At 36.7% G+C, this 19,643-nt stretch overlaps 1 protein-coding gene across 1 annotated transcript; it reads right to left on the reverse strand.

The window, feature by feature from the left end:
* Positions 1 to 1,942: 1,942 nt before the first annotated feature.
* LOC140855414 (metal transporter Nramp7.2-like) lies at positions 1,943 to 15,634 on the reverse strand. Its single transcript, XM_073251306.1, has 13 exons — positions 15,475 to 15,634; positions 13,386 to 13,464; positions 13,241 to 13,281; positions 13,001 to 13,079; positions 12,784 to 12,888; positions 12,585 to 12,694; positions 11,850 to 12,031; positions 11,694 to 11,763; positions 11,136 to 11,309; positions 10,494 to 10,598; positions 10,142 to 10,273; positions 9,857 to 9,952; positions 1,943 to 2,327 (listed from the first exon to the last, which is right to left on the reverse strand). The coding sequence occupies exons 1-13, from the start codon at positions 15,625 to 15,627 to the stop codon at positions 1,998 to 2,000; spliced, it is 1,656 nt and encodes a 551-aa protein (XP_073107407.1). The 5' UTR covers positions 15,628 to 15,634; the 3' UTR covers positions 1,943 to 1,997.
* Positions 15,635 to 19,643: the final 4,009 nt, after the last annotated feature.

Raw genomic sequence — 19,643 nt, forward strand, 5'->3', positions numbered from 1 at the left:
GTTGTGGAAAAATTCCATCACAGGGGTCGACTCATGGGTCGACTCATGCCTGGAGGTCGACTCATGGGTCGACCTCTGTGGAAGAATAACAGAAAATAACCAGAAGATAAGGTTCTGTGATTTTTGGCCTAAAAACAGCAGGGGTCGACTCATGGGTCGACTCATGACTTGGGGGTCGACTTATGGGTCGACTCACAGGTTGTGCCAAGTCAAAAAATCTGCGTGCCAAACAGCTCATTGTGCTATGAGTTGACTCATGGGTCGACTCATGATTTTCAAACATGCATATCTTTCAAAATACAAGTTCAAAAACAATGAAATTTTCATCAATGGATCACAAATCTTTTATTCTATCATTTGATGCTTTCAAATCAGGGTTTTGATAAAATTATAATTTTGCTCCTGAAAAGTAATAAGTCTTTTTCAAGTGAAAATCATTAGTACTCCTTCAACTGCTTTGTAATCATCAAAATCAATCTAAGGAGCAACATGCCAGAAATGATTTTCCTTCATTCCAAGCTTAATTTTGGACTAGCTTTTCTTATTAAAAGATATTCTAGGTTAGACTTACCTTCTTAAAATTAATTTTTAAACAATTTAACTTGTTGAGAAGCCTTTTTAAGCTAGACTTGCCTTTTCAAAGAGAATATCTGGTCCTTGAGTACGTAGATTAAGGGATTGATCAATTACTATACTTGAGTCTGAAATTGGTAGATAGTTGCAGAATATATAGTTTTGGTAGGTTTAAGCATAGAGTGTGAGCGATGGAGTCATCTTATAGGCCTTGCATGATCTTCAAGACTTGCCCTATGATTCATATAGCCGTATTATATGGTCGACCCAGGTGACATGTTCAGGGCATGATAGGACTTACCTAGAAGTAGAGTTGAGTAAACAGATTGGATCAGATTTGTTCATGGAATCAATTAGCAAACTAGTTTGTAATCTAATTAAATCTTAAATTTCTGAATTAAGCTCACATATGAACTAGATTGTGTTCAAATCTACCACTAGATTAGGCTCGGTCTACCAATCAACCCCTGATGCTCCAACAGTTTCTCATCTATTTTTTTGATGATGATTGTCTCATCCTCGCTTGTGCAACAAAATCTAATGTAGATATACTTAAGCAGATTTTGGAGGACTAGAGCTATGCATCCTGCCAGCGCATGAACCAGTATAGTTGGCTATCCGATTCAGCCATGGGATTAATACACTCATGAAGCATGTGATCAAGGAAACCTTGAAAATCTAGGAACCTTGCAGCCCACGAAAACTTTTTGGAGTTCCCATTTCTAGAAGAAGATTGACCAGGGTAGCATGTAGTTCATTGGAATAGAGTATCCATGATAGATTGGAGGGATGGAAATCAAAATCTCTTTCCATAATGAACAGGTTACCCTTATTAAGACCATGCTGTGCTATACGAGTCTACCTCATCGCCAGTACTATTATTCCAAAATATATCATTCATAAGCTGGAGAGATGTTCAATAGATTCTTATGGGCCTGGTACTGCTAGAGGGATGTAAAGAGGGTGCATATGATTTCTTTGGACAAGGTCTATCAGCCTACATAGGAAGGTAATTTAGGATTCCATCCCTAACTACTAGGAGTGAAAAACAAGAGGTCATATTTTTCATAAAACTTGTTTTACAAAGAAGGATGTTTTAGAATAACTTTGCGCAACCAAATAGATCCTTAACGTTCCAATCCACCTCTTATATTTTCTTTTTTATTGCTTTTTTTTCATTTTCGGAACACACAATTGATGGGGATGCTCGTCTATGAATACAAATCATTTCTCCCTCCAAATACATAAAGAAATATATATATATATATATATATATATATATATATATATATATATATATATATATATATATATATATATATATATATATATATATATATATATATATCATGCATGGTACAACTAGACTATTACATGATAGTTTTTTTCTTTTGTAGCATATGTTCGAAGATGAGTACTCTTGTTTAATTAGGAAGAGAGATATCAGACAGGTCCTCTCTATATGGTATAGCTCCAATCCCGTTGTCGCCTTTAGCACAGTGCATTCCCTTCTCTATCTCAATCTGTTGCGAATCAGGTGTCTCGATAAATGTCACAACTGTATCCTTCCTAAAGATTAGGTAGATAACCGTGATGATATAAATGGCCATGAGAGGGAAGACAATGATGCCAATAAAAACATTGGCAACCTTTGGCAGGCTACTATGGATCAGCCATTTAACAAATTGGGAGCTTAGAAAGTAGATGTTAATTCCAGTCATGCATGAACAGAGGATCCATGAGACGACAATGATCTGCATCAATGAATGTAAACATAATTTAAGTTAGTATAAAATGTGATGCCTATTGTATATGAAAGATAATTGTGGATTTTTACCTGACAAGGATTTAGTGTGTGTGTGCGCATAATACATATCCATATGTATGTGTACAATATGTATTACATATCTGTATGTATACATACATAAGTACATACACAAATATACAAATATATAGTCTTCTTGCTTCATATGCATATACACATACATAGACATACATACATACATACATATACATACAAACAAACAAACATACATACATACATGCATACATACATACATACATACATACATACATACATACATACGTACATATATATATATATATATATATATATATATATATATATATATATATATATATATATATATATATATATATATATATATATATATATGTACGTATGTATGTATGTATGTATGTATATGTATGGGTATATATATATGCAAACACACTCATACACATACATATATGCAAACATGCAAACATGCATATATATATATATATATATATATATATATATATATATATATATATATATATGCATGTTTGCATGTATGCATATATATATATATATATATATATATATATATATATATATATATATATATATATATATATATATATATATATATATATATATATACATGCATGGTATACATGCATATATGTATCCAGAAGATAGAGTTTAGAACATTTTCAGTTAAAAATGTTACGTAGAAATTCTTCTTTGTAAAAGTATTTTAGTCAAACAAGAGTTTCAATAAAGTAGTATTTTTGATAAAATTGAAAGAATTTAAATTCTATTTAAATACTACTTATAAGATTAAGAATAAGAAATTAACTTATTGAGAGCATCGTTGGATTAGCTCGATGATTTACAATGCAGATGAAAGGGAAAATCTGGAAATGTGTGATCACTATCCTAAGATAAATTTTCGACCCTCATGCCAATGTTTATTAGCAATTTTATTCCAAGATATGATCGGGATGCCTTCTCTTAGAGCATGATCATGGAGAGGGTTGACAAATCTTTCAAAACTTAGCTAAAAGAATAGAAATAGAAGAGTATTTAAATACTAAAGAGAGAAAGTAGGAGAGAGAACAAAGACTTGAGAAGAGAAATACGATCATTGTTTTTCAGTATGCCATGCCATTCGAACTCATGGTCTTATATAGACCATAGAAAGATATGAACAAAGGGATGCTTTGACTGGTTGACCATGATGGGAAGCGACTAGTTAAAAAAATATATGTCTATTTGGGAGATATGTCCATCTGGTCAATAATTGACCGTTTGATCGCATATGGCAACGACGATTTAAAATATAATTTAAAATAAAATAAAATAAAAAATAAAAAAATAAAATATGATAATCTAAAATATAAAATTATTGTACCATCATGGTGTGTGCCATGCCACATCGTGCCACATTTTTGCACGCATGCAAGTCAGGCCGAGTCGAGTCGGCACATGCGTGTGTGGTGTAAAACCCATTTTCCTCCTTAGTCCGAGCAAAGGTGGGCAAGAAAAGAAGGTCAACATCAAAAAAGATTGTCCCTTTCTAATATGGGACTAAACTCATTCCAAAACTTTTAGGAAACTTTAGAGGGAAGAAAAATTTTGAGCTTTCCCTCCAACTCCCGAACAATCTCTCTCAAAACTCAAATTTTAAAATTTTAAAATAAATAATACTGATTATTTAATATTAATATAATTAAATTTTATTGTTAATTATTTAGACTATGCAATAGGCGAAGTGCTTTAACCTTACTTAGTATAGATAGTGTTGATTTAAAAGAATCGGAGTGAACTAGATCTTGAACTATATTCCTTTGATCTAGACTTCAACTATCATACGTAGTACAGAAAGATCTATCGTGAGGTTGTGCTTTATTGACCATGCATAAGTATCTTGTTGTTTGTGAGAGCACTTAGGGTTTGTCCATGTCCTCTAGCCGTAGTCGTATGTGGAAGCTGTTATATAGATGAGCCCTCTAGGGATATGTGTAGAGTCATATCTTGAGAAGATTATCTCTTCAAAACTCATTCAAAGCTATTCTCTTCCTTAACATCTACACAGGAGCACTAATCATCATAAGGATGGGGTAAAGTGAAGACTCTTATAGATACATAAGAATATGTACTCCCTGATGAACCAATCAGCTTGTTATTATCACATTGAACCTCTTTCAAGGGGTCACCTATCACAGATATTAGGTTTCACTATTGAAGGACCCATTATATGCTAAGTCCCATCTTCCTCGATAACTCTAAGACCTTAGTCCTATTTAGGCCTTTAGTAAGGCAATCTACAAGATTATAGTTAGTTTTTACAAAAGACAAAGAAATAATAACACGGATTTTTTGTTTTCTTATAGGCTTTTGTCTTATTTTTATATGTCTACTAATCTTTGAACTTATAAGTTTCTTTCTGCAAAACTCTATTACAGCTCTAAAATCATAATGGATTGAAATAGGGAGAATAGGAGATGAAATTAAAGGAATTTCAGATAAAAGATTTTTAAGCCATTCGACTTTGGAGCAGATAGAATTAGGAGCAGTAAGTTCAAATTTTATTGTACTTCTAGCTAGAATAGTTTGCTGACTGATTTTCAAGAAATAACACTATCACCAAGAAGGAATACATAGCCAGAAGTAGATTTAACATCAGATGAATCGAAAATTCAGTTGGCATCATTGTATCCCTCCAATATAGCTAGATAGCCAACAAATCAAAAACAATATGGAATAGTACCTCCAAGATACCTAAAGATTCTTTCAAAAGCAATCCAATGAATCCTACTAGAATTATTAGTATATCAACTAAGTCTAGAAATAGCATGAACAATGTCAGGTCTAGTTCAATTGGAGAGATACATTAGAGATCCAATTATTTAAGCATATCTTTCTTGATTTATAGGTTGATTAGAGTTCTTTAAGAGTTGGATAGATAGAAGGATCAAAGGGAGTAGAAACAGGTGAAGAATCAGAGTAACCAAATTTATCGATCAACAATTGGATGTAATGAGATTGAGATAAAGAAATAGAATTAGGGGATCAAATGATCTTCATTCCAAGCATTAGATCAACTTCACCTAGATCTTTCAAATCAAAGTGTTGGGAAAGAAATATCTTGACATCATTAATTAAATCAAGATTAGAAGATAAAATCAAGATATCATCAACATAGAGACAAAGAAGGACATATCGATCATCAAATCTTTTATGATAGAGATAATTATCTGATTCATTGATTTAAAAACCATAAGAAATAATAATACTATCAAATTTTTTATGCCATTGTTTAGGTGCTTGCTCTAATCTATATAAAGATCTGATAAGCTTGCACACTTTATGCTCTTGACTAGATACTATAAAGCTCTTAGGTTGAATTATATAGATTTCTTCATCAAGATCTTCACGAAGAAAGGTTGTCTTCGCATCTATTTGATGCACAAAGATTTTATGGATGAAAGTGAGAGCAAGAAGGATATAGATAGTCGTAATACTAGCAACAAGTATATAAGTATCAAAGAAATCAATATCAACTTTTTGCTCAAATCCTTGGACTACAAGCTGTGCCTTATATTTTTTCACTAATCTGTTAAACTTAAATTTCTTTCTAAAGATTCATTGATAACCTAAAGGTTTGGTTCTAAGAGATAAATTAGTAAGAAACAAGTTTTCAATAATCGATTCAATCTCACTATTGATTGTCTCCTTCTGGAGTAGAGCATCAGGAGATCTCATAGCTTCCTAGTATAAGATAAGTATATCCTCAACTAAGAAGGTAAAGAAACCTTCACCCAAGTTCTTTTTGATCCTAACCCTTTTGCTCCTTCTAGGATTAGAAGGAAGATTAGGTTGATTTGAAGTAGGATCCATAGTGATCAGAGGACTAGAAATTGAAGATGAACTAGGTAAGGAACAAGAGTTATAATCAAGTGTAATTCTAGGAATTTGACTCTTGAAAGAAAATATATTTTCAAAAAAAATTATATCTCTAGATTCGATTATGGTATTAATGGATATATCAATAAAATTAAAATAACTAACAATGAAACGATAGGTATTACTATCAAGAAAATAATCAAGATAGAATCAATAGTTTTAGAATCAATTTTATTTTTTTTAGATTCAAGAACAACAACCTTAGCTAAACACTCCTAGACTCAGAAGTAACTCAACTTTGGTGTATGTCCCTTGCAACACTCATAGGGAGTCTTTTCTTTATTCTTTGATGGAATTCTATTAAGAATGAAAATAGAAGTCAAAAGAGCTTCTCTCCATAAGTTTTTTTGGAACACCAGAACTAATAATAATGGCATTAACCATGTCCAAAAGAGTTTTACGCTTCCATTTAGCAACACCATTGGATTGAGGAGAGTAAGGAGCAGTAACTTCATAAATTATACCATGTTCTTTATAGAATTAGCAAATTTATTTGAAGTATACTCTCCTCCATGATCAAACCTTAGGATTTTGATCTTTTTATAATTTGGTTTTCAGCCTCAGCTTTAAAAATCTTAAACTTATTAAAGATTTCATCCTTGATTTTCAAGAGATAGGAATAACAGTATTTGGAGAAATCATCTATTAATTAAGGTTAAAAAATATTGACTACCTCCAAGGGTTAGATTTCTACAAGAGTCACAAACATCACTATGAATTAGTTCAATGAGTTGAGTATGTTGATGAGAGATGGATTTGAAAAGTTTTCTAGTTTGTTTGAATTGAGCACAGATCTCATACTTAGATTTATGATTAATCTTAAATTTAGGAATAAAATTAAGATGAAACATCTTTTGAATGGATTTGAAATTTATATGTCCTAGTCTACTATGTCAAATATCATAAGATTTAAATTTAATAAGATTGATTGAGAAGGATTTGAAGAAGAATTTTCATTAACTGAAGGAGAAATTACATTGAGTTTGAACAATCCCTCAGATATAATTTCTTTCCTAATAGATATATCATATTTAGAAATTACAATCTTATTGGACTCTAATACAATTTTATATTCTAATTGTACTAATAAGGACCTACTGATGAGATTTCTTCTAATGTAAAGAACATGCTGTACGTCTTAAAGGATAATGCTTATTTCCTAAGGTAAACTTTAGGTTGATATTTTCTCTGTCCAAAATATTGATAGCTATTCCATTTACCATGATCACACTTCCTCCACTTGAGTTCTTATAAGAAGAAAAAGATGCTCTATCAGTGCAAACATGGATATTGGCACCGAAGTCTAACCACCAATCAGTGGTTTTATAGGTAAAGTTAACTAATGGGATAAAGATTACTGACCTAAAGTTGGATGGTTCTCCTTCAACCATATTGAACGAAGGTTTAGTTTGAGATTGATTTTTCTACTTCTAGGTCACAACCATTTCCTTCTTTCAGTAGAAGTATTAATGTGCAAGATGGTTGTCATGGCTACAAACAAAGTAAAACCTCCCATCAACAAGTTTCTTGATTTCTATAGTTTGAGAATTGTATTTAGGCTGGTTCTAGAATCTGTCCCTTTTTTTCTTACCCTTGGTTTTGAAGTTCTTAGGTTTAAAGATCTGGTTTAAATCATAATGGTTATGACCCTTAGATTTTTGTTCTAGATTTTAAGAATCGATCAGGTTTACTTTGGCTTTCATTTGGTTTTTCTTCAATTTTCTAATTCGGTATTGGTCTTCTATTCTAATGCCTTGGATCATTGATCTAAGGGTAAGGTTGCCTTGGGTTCTTCTAAAAACATATCCAAAATTAGTTCATAATGGTGGGAGCTTGTTAATTAAACAAGAGACTTGATAGTTTTCATGTAATATCGAGCCCCCTTTATGAATCTCTTGGACCAAATTTTGAAAATAATGGATTTGGTCATTAATAGGAATATTGTCTACCATCTTAAAGCTGCTAAAATCACTAATGATAAATCTCATGGCCTCTTCATTGTCTCTACTATAGGTATCTTTTAGGGCAATCCAAAGTTTCTTAACAGTTTTATATTTTCTATAAATCTCATATAGGTCATCTGATAGAAAATTAAGAATTTTAACCCTACAATGAAACTCAATTTCTTTAGGTGACTTATCAATTCTAGAGGTGTCTGAGGAATCAGATGATTTGGTAAAAGATCTTGATCTAGATGAGGAAGAGGACACATCATATGGTAACCTTTTTTTAATGATAGTTACGAGGCCTAATGTGATTAACCAAGCTTCAAGCTATTCTTGCCATCTAAGAAACCCATGGCCATTAAACTTTTCAGGCTTATGGATCAAAACTTCCTCGGTACCCATTGATGTACAATTAAGATTACAAGTAATTTAATTTTGGAGGATTTGAATAGAGCTGCAAATAGAGTTTATAAAATATTGGGACCGTTAGAGCAGACATAGGAAACCCATAAGCAGATGTTAGTAGTCGGCCTTTAGAATAATAAAAGAACAAATGCTATTTTAGTAATTCAATGTTTCAAATGAATTAGAATACTGAAAATGATTTTTTATTAATAGTTTAATGAAAATCGGAACAAAGTAATCAAAGAAAACTTTGCCTTAGAATGTTATATAGAAATTCTTCTTTGTGAAAGGATTTTAGTCAGATAAGAGTTTTAGTAAAGTAGTGTTATTGATAAAATCGAAAGAGCTTAAATTCTATTTAAAACTATTTATAACATTAAGAATAAGAAATTGATTTACCGAGAGTCTGATTGGATTGGCTTGTTAATTTACAATGCAGATGAAAGAGAAAACATGGAAGTGTACGATCGCTATCCTAAAATAAATTTCTGATCTTCATGTTTATGAGAAATTCTGTCTCAAGATACGACTGAGATGCCCTCTCTTGAAGCATGATCATGGAAAGGGTTAATAGATTTTTCAAAGCAAAGAGAATAGACGTATAAGAGTATTTAAACACCAAAGAGAGGAAGTAAGAGTGTGCACCATGCCATTCGAACTCGTCGTCTTATATAGACTATGGGAAGACACGAACAAAAGGATGCTTTGACTGATTGATCACATTGAAAAGCAACTGGTCAAAGAGATATACGTCTATCTGGAAGATATGCCATTGTACTATCATGCACATGCGAGCCGTGCCGATGCGTGTGCGTGTGGTATAAAATCCAATTCTCTTTTTAGTCTAAGCAAAGGTGGGGCAAGAAAAGAGATAGATAAATATCAAAAAAAAAAAGAAAATTTAATATGAGATTAAATTTATGTCAAAATTTTTAAAGAACTTCCAAGGAAAAGAGAATTTTAAGTTTTCCCCCTAACTCTCTGACAAAAAAAATCCTACCTCATAGTTGACACAAAATATATATAAGATCTGAAAAGTCAATGCTCCGAAGTTTGTGTTGCATACGTGACTGGACTTCAGCACTGACACGCACCTCATGAGTATGCTATTGATATGGTAGATAGACTCGAACTGTTGGCCGGTTGAATGGTGTTTAATAAATGTCACAAGACAAATTGGTTAAGCTGAAATACTCACGAAGATTGAGTTCTTGTGAGGTCCCATCTTCGTACCGCCGCTGCTGAATTTGAGAAGGGGGATCAGAGCAAATGGCAGCTCGAAAGAGAGAATCATCTGTACAATTTAATTATTAGTTAGAGAGATCATCTTTAAAATGGTAATGAGCACTCTTTGGGAAGGATAAACATGACTACAAAAATTAACACCCTATTGAGTGTGGCACCTCTCAGATAGAGGTGCATGATGTTCTCCTAACTTTTTTTTTTTTGGAGGGAAGAGTTTAAAATGGTTAATGAAGGGTACCGATGCTATAATGATGAGCCGTCCAGCTCCAGAAGAGCCCCCAATGATTGCGACAATAAGACTGGGAACGATAGCGATGCACCGTGTCACGAGGTTCCTCAACCATTTCCTCGTCTTGATGTCCAAGAATCCCTGCATTATTTAACAATAGATCAAGAAGAGCTTTCAATCGCAAGTTGGTATCTAAGATGGTTCCTAAAACAAAAGAATCCTACGTGTCCCTTCTGCCTGCCACCTACACGATTGATGGAATTAATAAAGGTTCTCGAAAGCAATATTCAGGAAAAAAAATAGAAAACTGAGAGTTAATGCAAAAAGGAGGAAAAGATTACAATAAGATTTAGACTTCTACCTGCATGATGTATTGACCAGCAGATGTACAGCTAATGGCGGAGCTTTGTCCAGAAGCTAGCAATGCAATTGCATATACTACAAAGCTTGATTTCCCCAAGACATTCTATGAGAAACACATGATGAATCAATTTTCAATATCATATAGATTACATTTTTTTTGAATATTGTACATATACAAATTTTTTAAAAACTTCTCATTCACATGATCTTTTTTGTTCATTGTTTATACAATATGGTCAAGATTTATATTCCTTTTATTGTATATCTTTGAAAATGTTTTTTTGGGAGAAAATGTGCTTTGAAAATATTAACAAACATAAAAGTATGCTACTAATTCATTAAAAAAATATTTTGATGTTTATCTATTTTTTTATATTCCTGCAATTCAGATAGATAGCTCTTCTAATCACCCCTAACCTTTCAAATTCTGATAAAGCAAGATATGAATCCGGGTCATTTGATATAATTATTAAAGACTTTACCAACTTGCATAGTTGTATTATCAAAAGTAAAAAAGGAATTTAAGTATTTTGTAATTTTTAAGAAAATGGCCTTATTTCCTGAAAATTCTATCCATAATTTCTGAGAAGAGATAATGAACTAGCTGTATCCTGTATGAGTTTGTAGCATGAGGGCAGACCTTGAACAAAAAAGATGCTGAGTCGAGATTGAGATCGTTGCATCTGTCCGAGTTCTCTTGCGATAGGCTATCAGCAGCGCACACGGTGCCGGAGACGGACACAACAGCGACGTTGATGAGCAACGCAACGAACATTGCAAATGCGGTCTCCAATAGGAAGTAACGACAGGCATTCTAATACAAAGATGTCACCATATAAACAATCGACATAAGGAATTAATTAATTTAGTAACTTGGAGAATGGTAGTTTGTTACATATGACAATCATATAAACATCGAACGTGCATGGCAATACTTGTTCAATTTGTTACAAACAACGGCTTACATGATGCCAAGAAGTGGAGTCACAAAAGTATAGGAATGAAGAACAAGTGACAGGTCTTGCTGCATCAATTTTGAATCATAATAGGAATGAGAAATGTTCTACTTTCAAATCCATCAACACAAACATAAAGTAAAAGCTATGAGCCATTGACTTTTTTGTTCCAATAATTTGGGATGATTGATAGGGAATGATGGTGTAATTGTTTTAATTTGGCCAAGATGCATGGGTCTTACATTGATTCCTTTAGCGGACCGTGGTGTCTTCCTTGAAAGCACGAGAGCTGAATGCAAAAATAAATTATGCCTGCAAGCAAAAAAAGTTATTTCGAAGCGATCAACAGAGTGACTTAGCAACCACAAAGCTGTAGTAATTTAAGATGAGTTGCTTACGGTGGGACATTTTGTCCCAACATAGCAATGGAATCTGCAAGGGCTCCACTGCCCTTGAGCCTGGGCACAAATAATCCCTTTAACACCTCAGATGCAGGGGGTTTCACATAGCCCAATTCTGCAAAGTAGCAGGCCGCCAAGACGGACACCAACATAGATATAAGAATCTCAAGTTTCCGAACCTGCACAAGCATATAGTTTAGCAACTTGTTTATTATAATATATTATAGGCAAATTGATTTCTTAATTATTATTTGTCTGCGATTCTATGGTTTGTCCTTGGCGAGGTTTAAGATGAATCCATGTCTTTTGAGGATCTCAATCTTGTCAAATGGGTTTATGGCTATGATAAAAAGTTTTAATTTTAGTAAATACTCTTGATGTATATTTGTAAATAATAGCTAATAAAAATGGGGGGGAAGCCTTGGCTTCTCCCTGTTCCCTTCAAAAAAAAAAAGTTTTAATTTAAGATGTCAATTGCAACAGTTTCAATTGAATAATTTAAGGATGGTATACATCATGTATCACAATAAACAATTGAATGAATTATCCAAGTGTGGTAGTACCATGCTTCTACTCTGGTATGGTATGTAAAAATATAACTGCTGGTCGAAGTTACTATGTAATAATGAGGTAACCAGCTCATTAGCAGCTTCATTAGTGGAGCAATCAGCCAATCACCCTATCCTTATCCCTTTTTTTAACAAAAATAAAGGTATAATTTTCGTTAATTACCCCGTATCTCTGTAGTCCGAGAAGTAAAAGAGTGTTCAATCCTGTGATAAGGACTCCCGTCCACACAGGGATGTGGAACAGTATATTGAGTGCAAAGGCTGTTCCAATCACTGCACCAAGCCAAAGAAACAGATATATGCCCATGAGCAGAATTGATTAAAGAAAGAAAATCCCATAAAAGGTTGAGCTCCAAATCAACCTTCAGGGATATCAGCCGCGATGACTGCCACCTCTGCAAGCAACCACAAGCAGAATTTGATATACTTTGGGTACTCAGCTTTACACAGCTCGGCGAGGTGCTTCCCTGTTTTAAATTTAATGATCAATATCAAAATATAGGCTTAATTTGATTGCAATACAGACTTTCTGGTAGTGTGAAGCTTAGAGATTGGCATGCATTATTACAGATGTGATACCTGTTGTTACTCCAAGATTTGCTGCCAAGGACTGTATAATTAGTGCGAAAACAAGTGCAATTAAGAGGACCCAGAGGAGCTGTTGTCGTAAGTTTTCCAAGAATTGGTGAAATAATATCAGTTTAAATTTGAGATAGGAAGTAAATAACTAATTGAAGAAATAATGGCAAAGACTAGAACAGTGGTCCGATAAATTGGCTAGTCTAGACCATGGCTGTCATTCTCTGTTTTAAAGTTTACCTCGTATCTGTGATTAGCTCCAGCTTGCAAGTCGGTTTCCACTGTTCCATAATTCCAGCATTAGATTCATAGACATGAATGACTATGAGAGAGAGAGAGTGAAAGAGAGAGAGAGAGAGAGAGAGAGAGAGAGAGAGAGAGATACAATTCCCAGGATCCATGTAAGCTAGGGACGCAAGAAATCCAGGTCCAACATGTGCTAGAAACTTTTTCCATTCGGGTTCCTGTCACAAAATGGTTATTTAATAGAGAAAAGAAGATAGTTATACAGATTGAAGCATACTAGGTATATAGAGCCAAGTGTTTTTGCTCAAATGCATATAGAGAGCCAGCTCTTTCACAGGAAAACATTTTGTGCATTGCCCAGTTGTCCAGCTAATGATAGTCATGTAACAGAAATCATTGTAGTAAAAGGATGGACCAACTCAAGTGATTCAATGAAATTTCAAGATAATTAATTTGAATGTAATCTGATTTTCTTGTGTATTTTAATCTACAAGATCACTGGTTAAAATAATTTCATTCCATACATTTGAGATTAATCTATTTTAATTTTATTCGATACATCTTAGGAATTATTTATACGTACTAGCGTATAGACTTCATACAAAAAAAAAAAAAATAACAACTGATAAAACAAAGAAAAATAATAACAACTGTGCTAACAAAAAAAAAATGATACATAATCACGCAACAAAGAAAAATATTATAATATCACATTAACAAAAAAAATTATTATAAATTGATATGTGATCTCTAAAATTGTGCTAATACTTCTCCTCAAACTCAAGGTGGTACTGTAGGTGCCAACTTGAGTTTGAAAATTATTTTTTTTTTTATAGATAAAAATATCATAGAAGAAAAGATCGGTACTCAAAGAGAAGGCAATTGAAAACTGATAATCCTCGCGGATAAAAATATCACAAAAAAGAAGACCGGCACTCAAAGTAAAAACAATCAAAAATCGATGATCCTTATAGACAAAAACACCACATAAGAGAAGGCTAGCACTTAAATAGAAGACAGCTGAAAATCGATAATGTTTGTAGACAAAAATACCATAGAAAACAAGAAAAATACCTCAAACTAGGCGGTAAGATAGAAAAATGTTCCAAAAATAGGAAAAGGCCTCAAACTTGGTGGCAAAGGAGCCAAAGACAAAAAAAATATCCAAAAAGAAGGAAAAGACCTTAAATTGGGTGTAGAACGAGCTAGAATCAGAAAAATATCCAAAAAAAAGAAAATATTTCAAATTGGGTAGCAAAACATCCAAAAAAAAGGAAAATATTTAAAACTGGATAGCAAAATATCCAAAAAAAGGAAAATGGCTAAAACTGGATGATGAAGAAGTTTAAGATAGAAAAATATCAAAAATAAAGGAAAAGGCGGCGAAGAACAGTTACGGATTTATCTAAAAACAAAAGATCTTCTAGTCATCTATCAAAAAATGGATGATCTACAGATTCATTGAAAATAGAGGATCTACAGGAAAACAGAGACTGATAGATTGACAATGATCAGTAGCTCTAATACTATATTAAAATAATTATAGAAATAAAAGAAAATCAGAGAGAGATAAAGAATTTTATTATCTCTATTTTAATTTCATTCGATTCATCTTAGGGATTATTTATAATAGTGTACAAACTCAATACATGAAAAATAATAATAACTGATACAGAATCATGCTTACAAAGGAAAATAATAACAAGATATAAAATTTTACTAACAGAGAAAAATAATAACAATTGATACATAATCATGCTAATAAAGAAAAATGATATAGAATCACACTAACAAAGAAAAATATTATAGGATTGCGTTAATAAAAAAAATTATTATAGGTTGATATATGAATCTCTAAAATCGTGCTAACATTACTAGAGTAAGGTTATAGGAGAAGTAGGTGGAACTAGAGATAATCAAATTGTGGCAGGATAGATTTACAGCAAACTTGTTGTGTTTGGTGGCCGATATTGTAACTTAATATTTTTTTCTCCTTGTGTTTTCTATTAGAGGAATTACAGTGTGTCCTAGCTCCTAGGTAAAATTCTTTGCTTATATTTTCTGTTTAGGCAAGAATTTTATGCAGAAGCATCACAAAAGAAAGCAAAGAAAAGTAAAACAAAGGAAATGTTAGTGAGATGGACAAGCTATTGGCGGGGAAGAAGACATATAAAAGGAGGGTGTGGGGAGTGATCAAAGGAAGAGGGGTGGGAAAGCTCTAGAGAAACCTGCTCCTTGGCATCACCACTGTCACCACCAACCAGTGTTATTGCTGTGGCTGTGGGCGTCTGCTCTGTTACTTCAGCAGCAGCAACTCTGTTACTCCCTCTTCCTTGTGCACCGTCTCTTCTGATCTCTCTCCCCTCACTACCCACCTCCATCTCCCTGACTCTGTCTCCACGAAATGCAAAAACTAACAAGAGATGACTTCTGATAAGCAACTTCCCTTTGTTTATATAGGCCTTGTAAGCTTAAAAAAATGTGCTAAAATATACTTGGCATTCCTTATCCAAAAAAGAAATGCAAAAACTAACCAGAGATTTTCTTCTTCAATATTTTGTCCTGGAGTGATGTGAGACAATTGAACATCTCTAGTTAAACCTGCTCTACGTGCACCTCCAAAATCTTGACCGGAGGTGGCACAAAATGTGCTGCTAATTCTACGTTGTTATAAAGTTTAAAAATTTAGGGGAATCCTTCTTTTGCGTCAAAGATACAACCGCACCCGAATTGGAGTTGCCTTGGTAGTTACACTCCCTGAGATTCTTCTCCACGAGTCTCTCTCCCTTTCTATCTCTTTTTTTTTTAAAAAAAAAAAACATATGCATATAGCTGCCAAACAACTTTGTAGAAGCATGCACAAGACCCAAAAGGAATGTTACTCCATTTAAACCTCCATCTCGAGGAAAGGTGATCATAAAATTTTTTTCATATATGTTGGGTATAAAATACCCCCAGCCGAAGTTCGTAAAAGGCCAACCCTCCATGGGCTCTTCCGGCTTCCAACCTTGTGCGATATCTTTTTGAACTCCTCCGACTGTCCGAACTTCCATAATACCATCCGGACTTCTCCGATAATGAGCTCCCCTATTCATCTACCGGACTGCCCCAAATACTCTCTGGGCTTCATTATCAGCCGACTTTCTACAGTGATTGGCTACCCTCTGAATCTCTTCCAACCTGCCACGAGCGACTTTACTCCGAACTTCTTTCGGACTTCGTCAATGTCTGAGCTTCTCCAACAGCAGGACTTCTACAGTAACCAGACTCCATCCAAGTTTCTACAGCGGTCGATCGCCTTCCGGATTTCATCCGAGCTCCTACGAGAGCCGGATCCCAGCCGAACTTCTACAGCAGATGGATCCCAGACGAACTTCTACAACGGACAGGCTTCACCAGCAGGATCTCTACTCTGAATTTCTTTCGGACTTCTCCAACAGCAGGGCTTCTGCAGTAACCAGACTCCATCCAAGTTTCTACGGCGGTCGACCGCCTTCCGGATTCCATCCGAGCTTCTACAAGAGCCGGATCCCAGCCGAACTTCTACAGTGGATGGATTCCAGACGAACTTCTACAACGGACAGGCTTCACCAGCCGGATCTCTACTCCGAACTTCTTCCGGACTTCGTTAATGACCGAGCTTCTCCAGAAGCTAGACTTCCACAATAAGAAGTCTCCATCCGAGCTTCCACGGTAATCGATCTTCATCCGAGCTTCTACAATAAGCGGACTTCATCCGGACTCCTACAAGAGTCGGACTCCGTCTGAACTTCTACAACAGAATTGAATCCCAGACTCCTCCAACGTTCGACCTTCCACATTGCCCTCAAGACTCCTCCAGCAGACAAACCTCCACAATGCCATCCGAACTCCACTGTCGGACGACCCCCTGTCGAATTCTTCATGAAACTGGACCTCTCTGACGGACAATCTTCAGACGAGCTTCCACATCAGGCAAATCCCAAACGGACTTCTCTGGCAATCGGACTTCTACCGGACTTCACCAACAGAAAGTTCCTGTCCGAGCTTTTACAGCAGATAACTCCCGCCTGTAGCATCAGCGCCCAAGGCATCCGACAATAGTAGACTCATCAGCAACCTCGAAAACATCCGAGCTTCTCCTGAATTGCTGAGACAGAGAGCAATTCCGCTCCATCAGACGTCCCGATCGAGCTTCAGCCATCAGACCCGAACTCTCGACAAGTCACGACAATGGCCACTACCCTACTATACTCTCTGTAACGGATTCCACGTGGCTCCACCACTCTCTGGCAAGTCACGACAATGGACACCACTCCACTCTCCATAACAAACTCCACATGGCCCTGAACGAGCTCCTGACGCCACTACTCTCTGTAACAAACTTCGCGTGGCCCCGAACGGCCCACTACCAGACAGTTACAAACATCTCTGTCAATCAGTTACGCTCTCCGTCTATAAAAGGAGACCCCTAGATACGTTCTTCTCTAAGCTCTAAACTCTATCTCGAAACTCTGCTAAAATTCTCATTCGAATGCTCCATTTCTGTTGAGGCAGAGTACTGATTTGAGCGTCGGAGGGTCTTGCCGGAGCACCCCCAACTCTGATTTAGACTTTCCTTGCAGGTCCCGATGGCGGACGCGATCCCCTCGACTCCAGCTTCTCCGACGTCGGTGGAATTCTGCACCAACAGAATTGGCGCTAGAGGAAGGGGCCTGTGTCTTCACAATACCCTTATTCTTAAAGGAGTACTCAACGGGACTGTCTTCGATCATCTTCTTCGACACTTTCTCCTTCTTCTCCTGCCAGATCTCCACCTGATGCCTCTCCGAAAGGCATCCACCAGGCGATCCACAGCCTCTGCGGCCAGATCTCAGTGAGCCCCACAAGCTCCGGCCTCGTCTCCAATTTTTCAGGCTCCTCCTCCTCCGACAACGGCAGTCGGCATGGAGCAGTTCGACTTGCTGGTTCAGCAGGTCAGGGGCCTTACTGAAGTAGTGCAGGCCATGCAGCAGCAGCCGCAGCAGCCGCAGGCATTAGTGCGACTGGAAAGAGCATCGTCGGAGTTCCAGAATCTGGCGATCGGGCGGGCCACTTGGGCCAGTCGCCCTGTCTTCCCCGAAAAAGGGAAGCAGAAGGCGGAGAACCCTCCGTCCGATCACGATTCCACCCCTGAAGGGTCCCTACCTCCATTCCACCAGAAGACCCTCGAGACTTGCAGTCGAGAGGACCTCCTGAATCAAAGATTCCAGGAGATGAATCGGCGGATCGAAGAGCTCCGTCATGCTCCCACTGCTTACGATGAGGACATCTGCACTGACCCCTCTTTCTCTCAAATGATTATGCAGGAACCAATCCCGTCGAACTTCAAGCTCCCCCAATTCGAGAGCTACGACGGGACCTCGGATCTGGTTGACCATCTGGAGGTCTTCCGGACAATGATGCTGCTCCATGGCGTGCCAGACGCCATCTTGTGCCGAGCTTTTCCATCTACCTTGAAGGGAGCAGCAAGAAATTGGTACTCAGCACTGAAGTCGGGTACTATCTTCTCCTTTGATCAAATGAGCCACCAGTTTGTTGCTCATTTCGTCAGCAGCCAGCATCCCCGGAGAGATTCGGAGTCCCTCATCAACATCAAGCAAAAGGAGGAAGAATCCATCCGAACTTACGTCAACCATTTTAACGCCGCTGTGTTGGAGGTCCGAAACTTGGATCAATCGATTACAATGGCCACCCTGAAGAGCGGTCTTTAAAAGAACGATCTTCTGTTCTCCCTGAAAAAGAAGTATCTCAGGGACTTCGCTGATCTGCTGGCTCGAGCCGAAGGATATGCCCAAGCAGAGGAAGCTTCAAGCTGAAGGACGAGGAGGCCGCGAAGGAGCGGTAGGCGAGTGACTCCAGCAAGTTCGCAGTTGAAAAAGGGCTGAGTGAAGCTCGGCCACGTTCCCTAACTCCCCCCAGACACAAGCGTGTCCGCACTCCTCCCCGAGCTCGTAGGCAAAGGAGCCCAGACCGCAGGGTTCGGTGGAGCGCTCCCCCAGGAAGATTCCACAGCTACGCCCTCCTCAATGCTCCAAAAGCTCAAGTGCTGATGGAGGTCAGGGAGCAGCTGCCAAGGCCAAAAAGGATGCGTACACACCCCGGGAAGCGCAACCCTAACAAGTTCTGCCTCTATCATCGTGACCACGGCCACGACACGAAGGAGTGTATTCAGCTCCGAGATGAGATCGAGGAGCTTATCAGATGAGATCGACTCGATAGATTTATTCGACGCCGGTCTAAAGGTAAGGAAGATCAACCGAGAGCCCTACCACAACCGAAGCTGTCAAGGAGGGAGGAGCAGCCTGAAGATCAGCCTCCAATCAGGATCATCAACACCATCTCTGGAAGACCCTGATGGGGAGCAGACCTTCTGCGA

Source organism: Elaeis guineensis, chromosome 2 (genome assembly GCF_000442705.2).
Source record: "Elaeis guineensis isolate ETL-2024a chromosome 2, EG11, whole genome shotgun sequence".
NCBI classification, from domain to species: Eukaryota; Viridiplantae; Streptophyta; class Magnoliopsida; order Arecales; family Arecaceae; genus Elaeis; species Elaeis guineensis.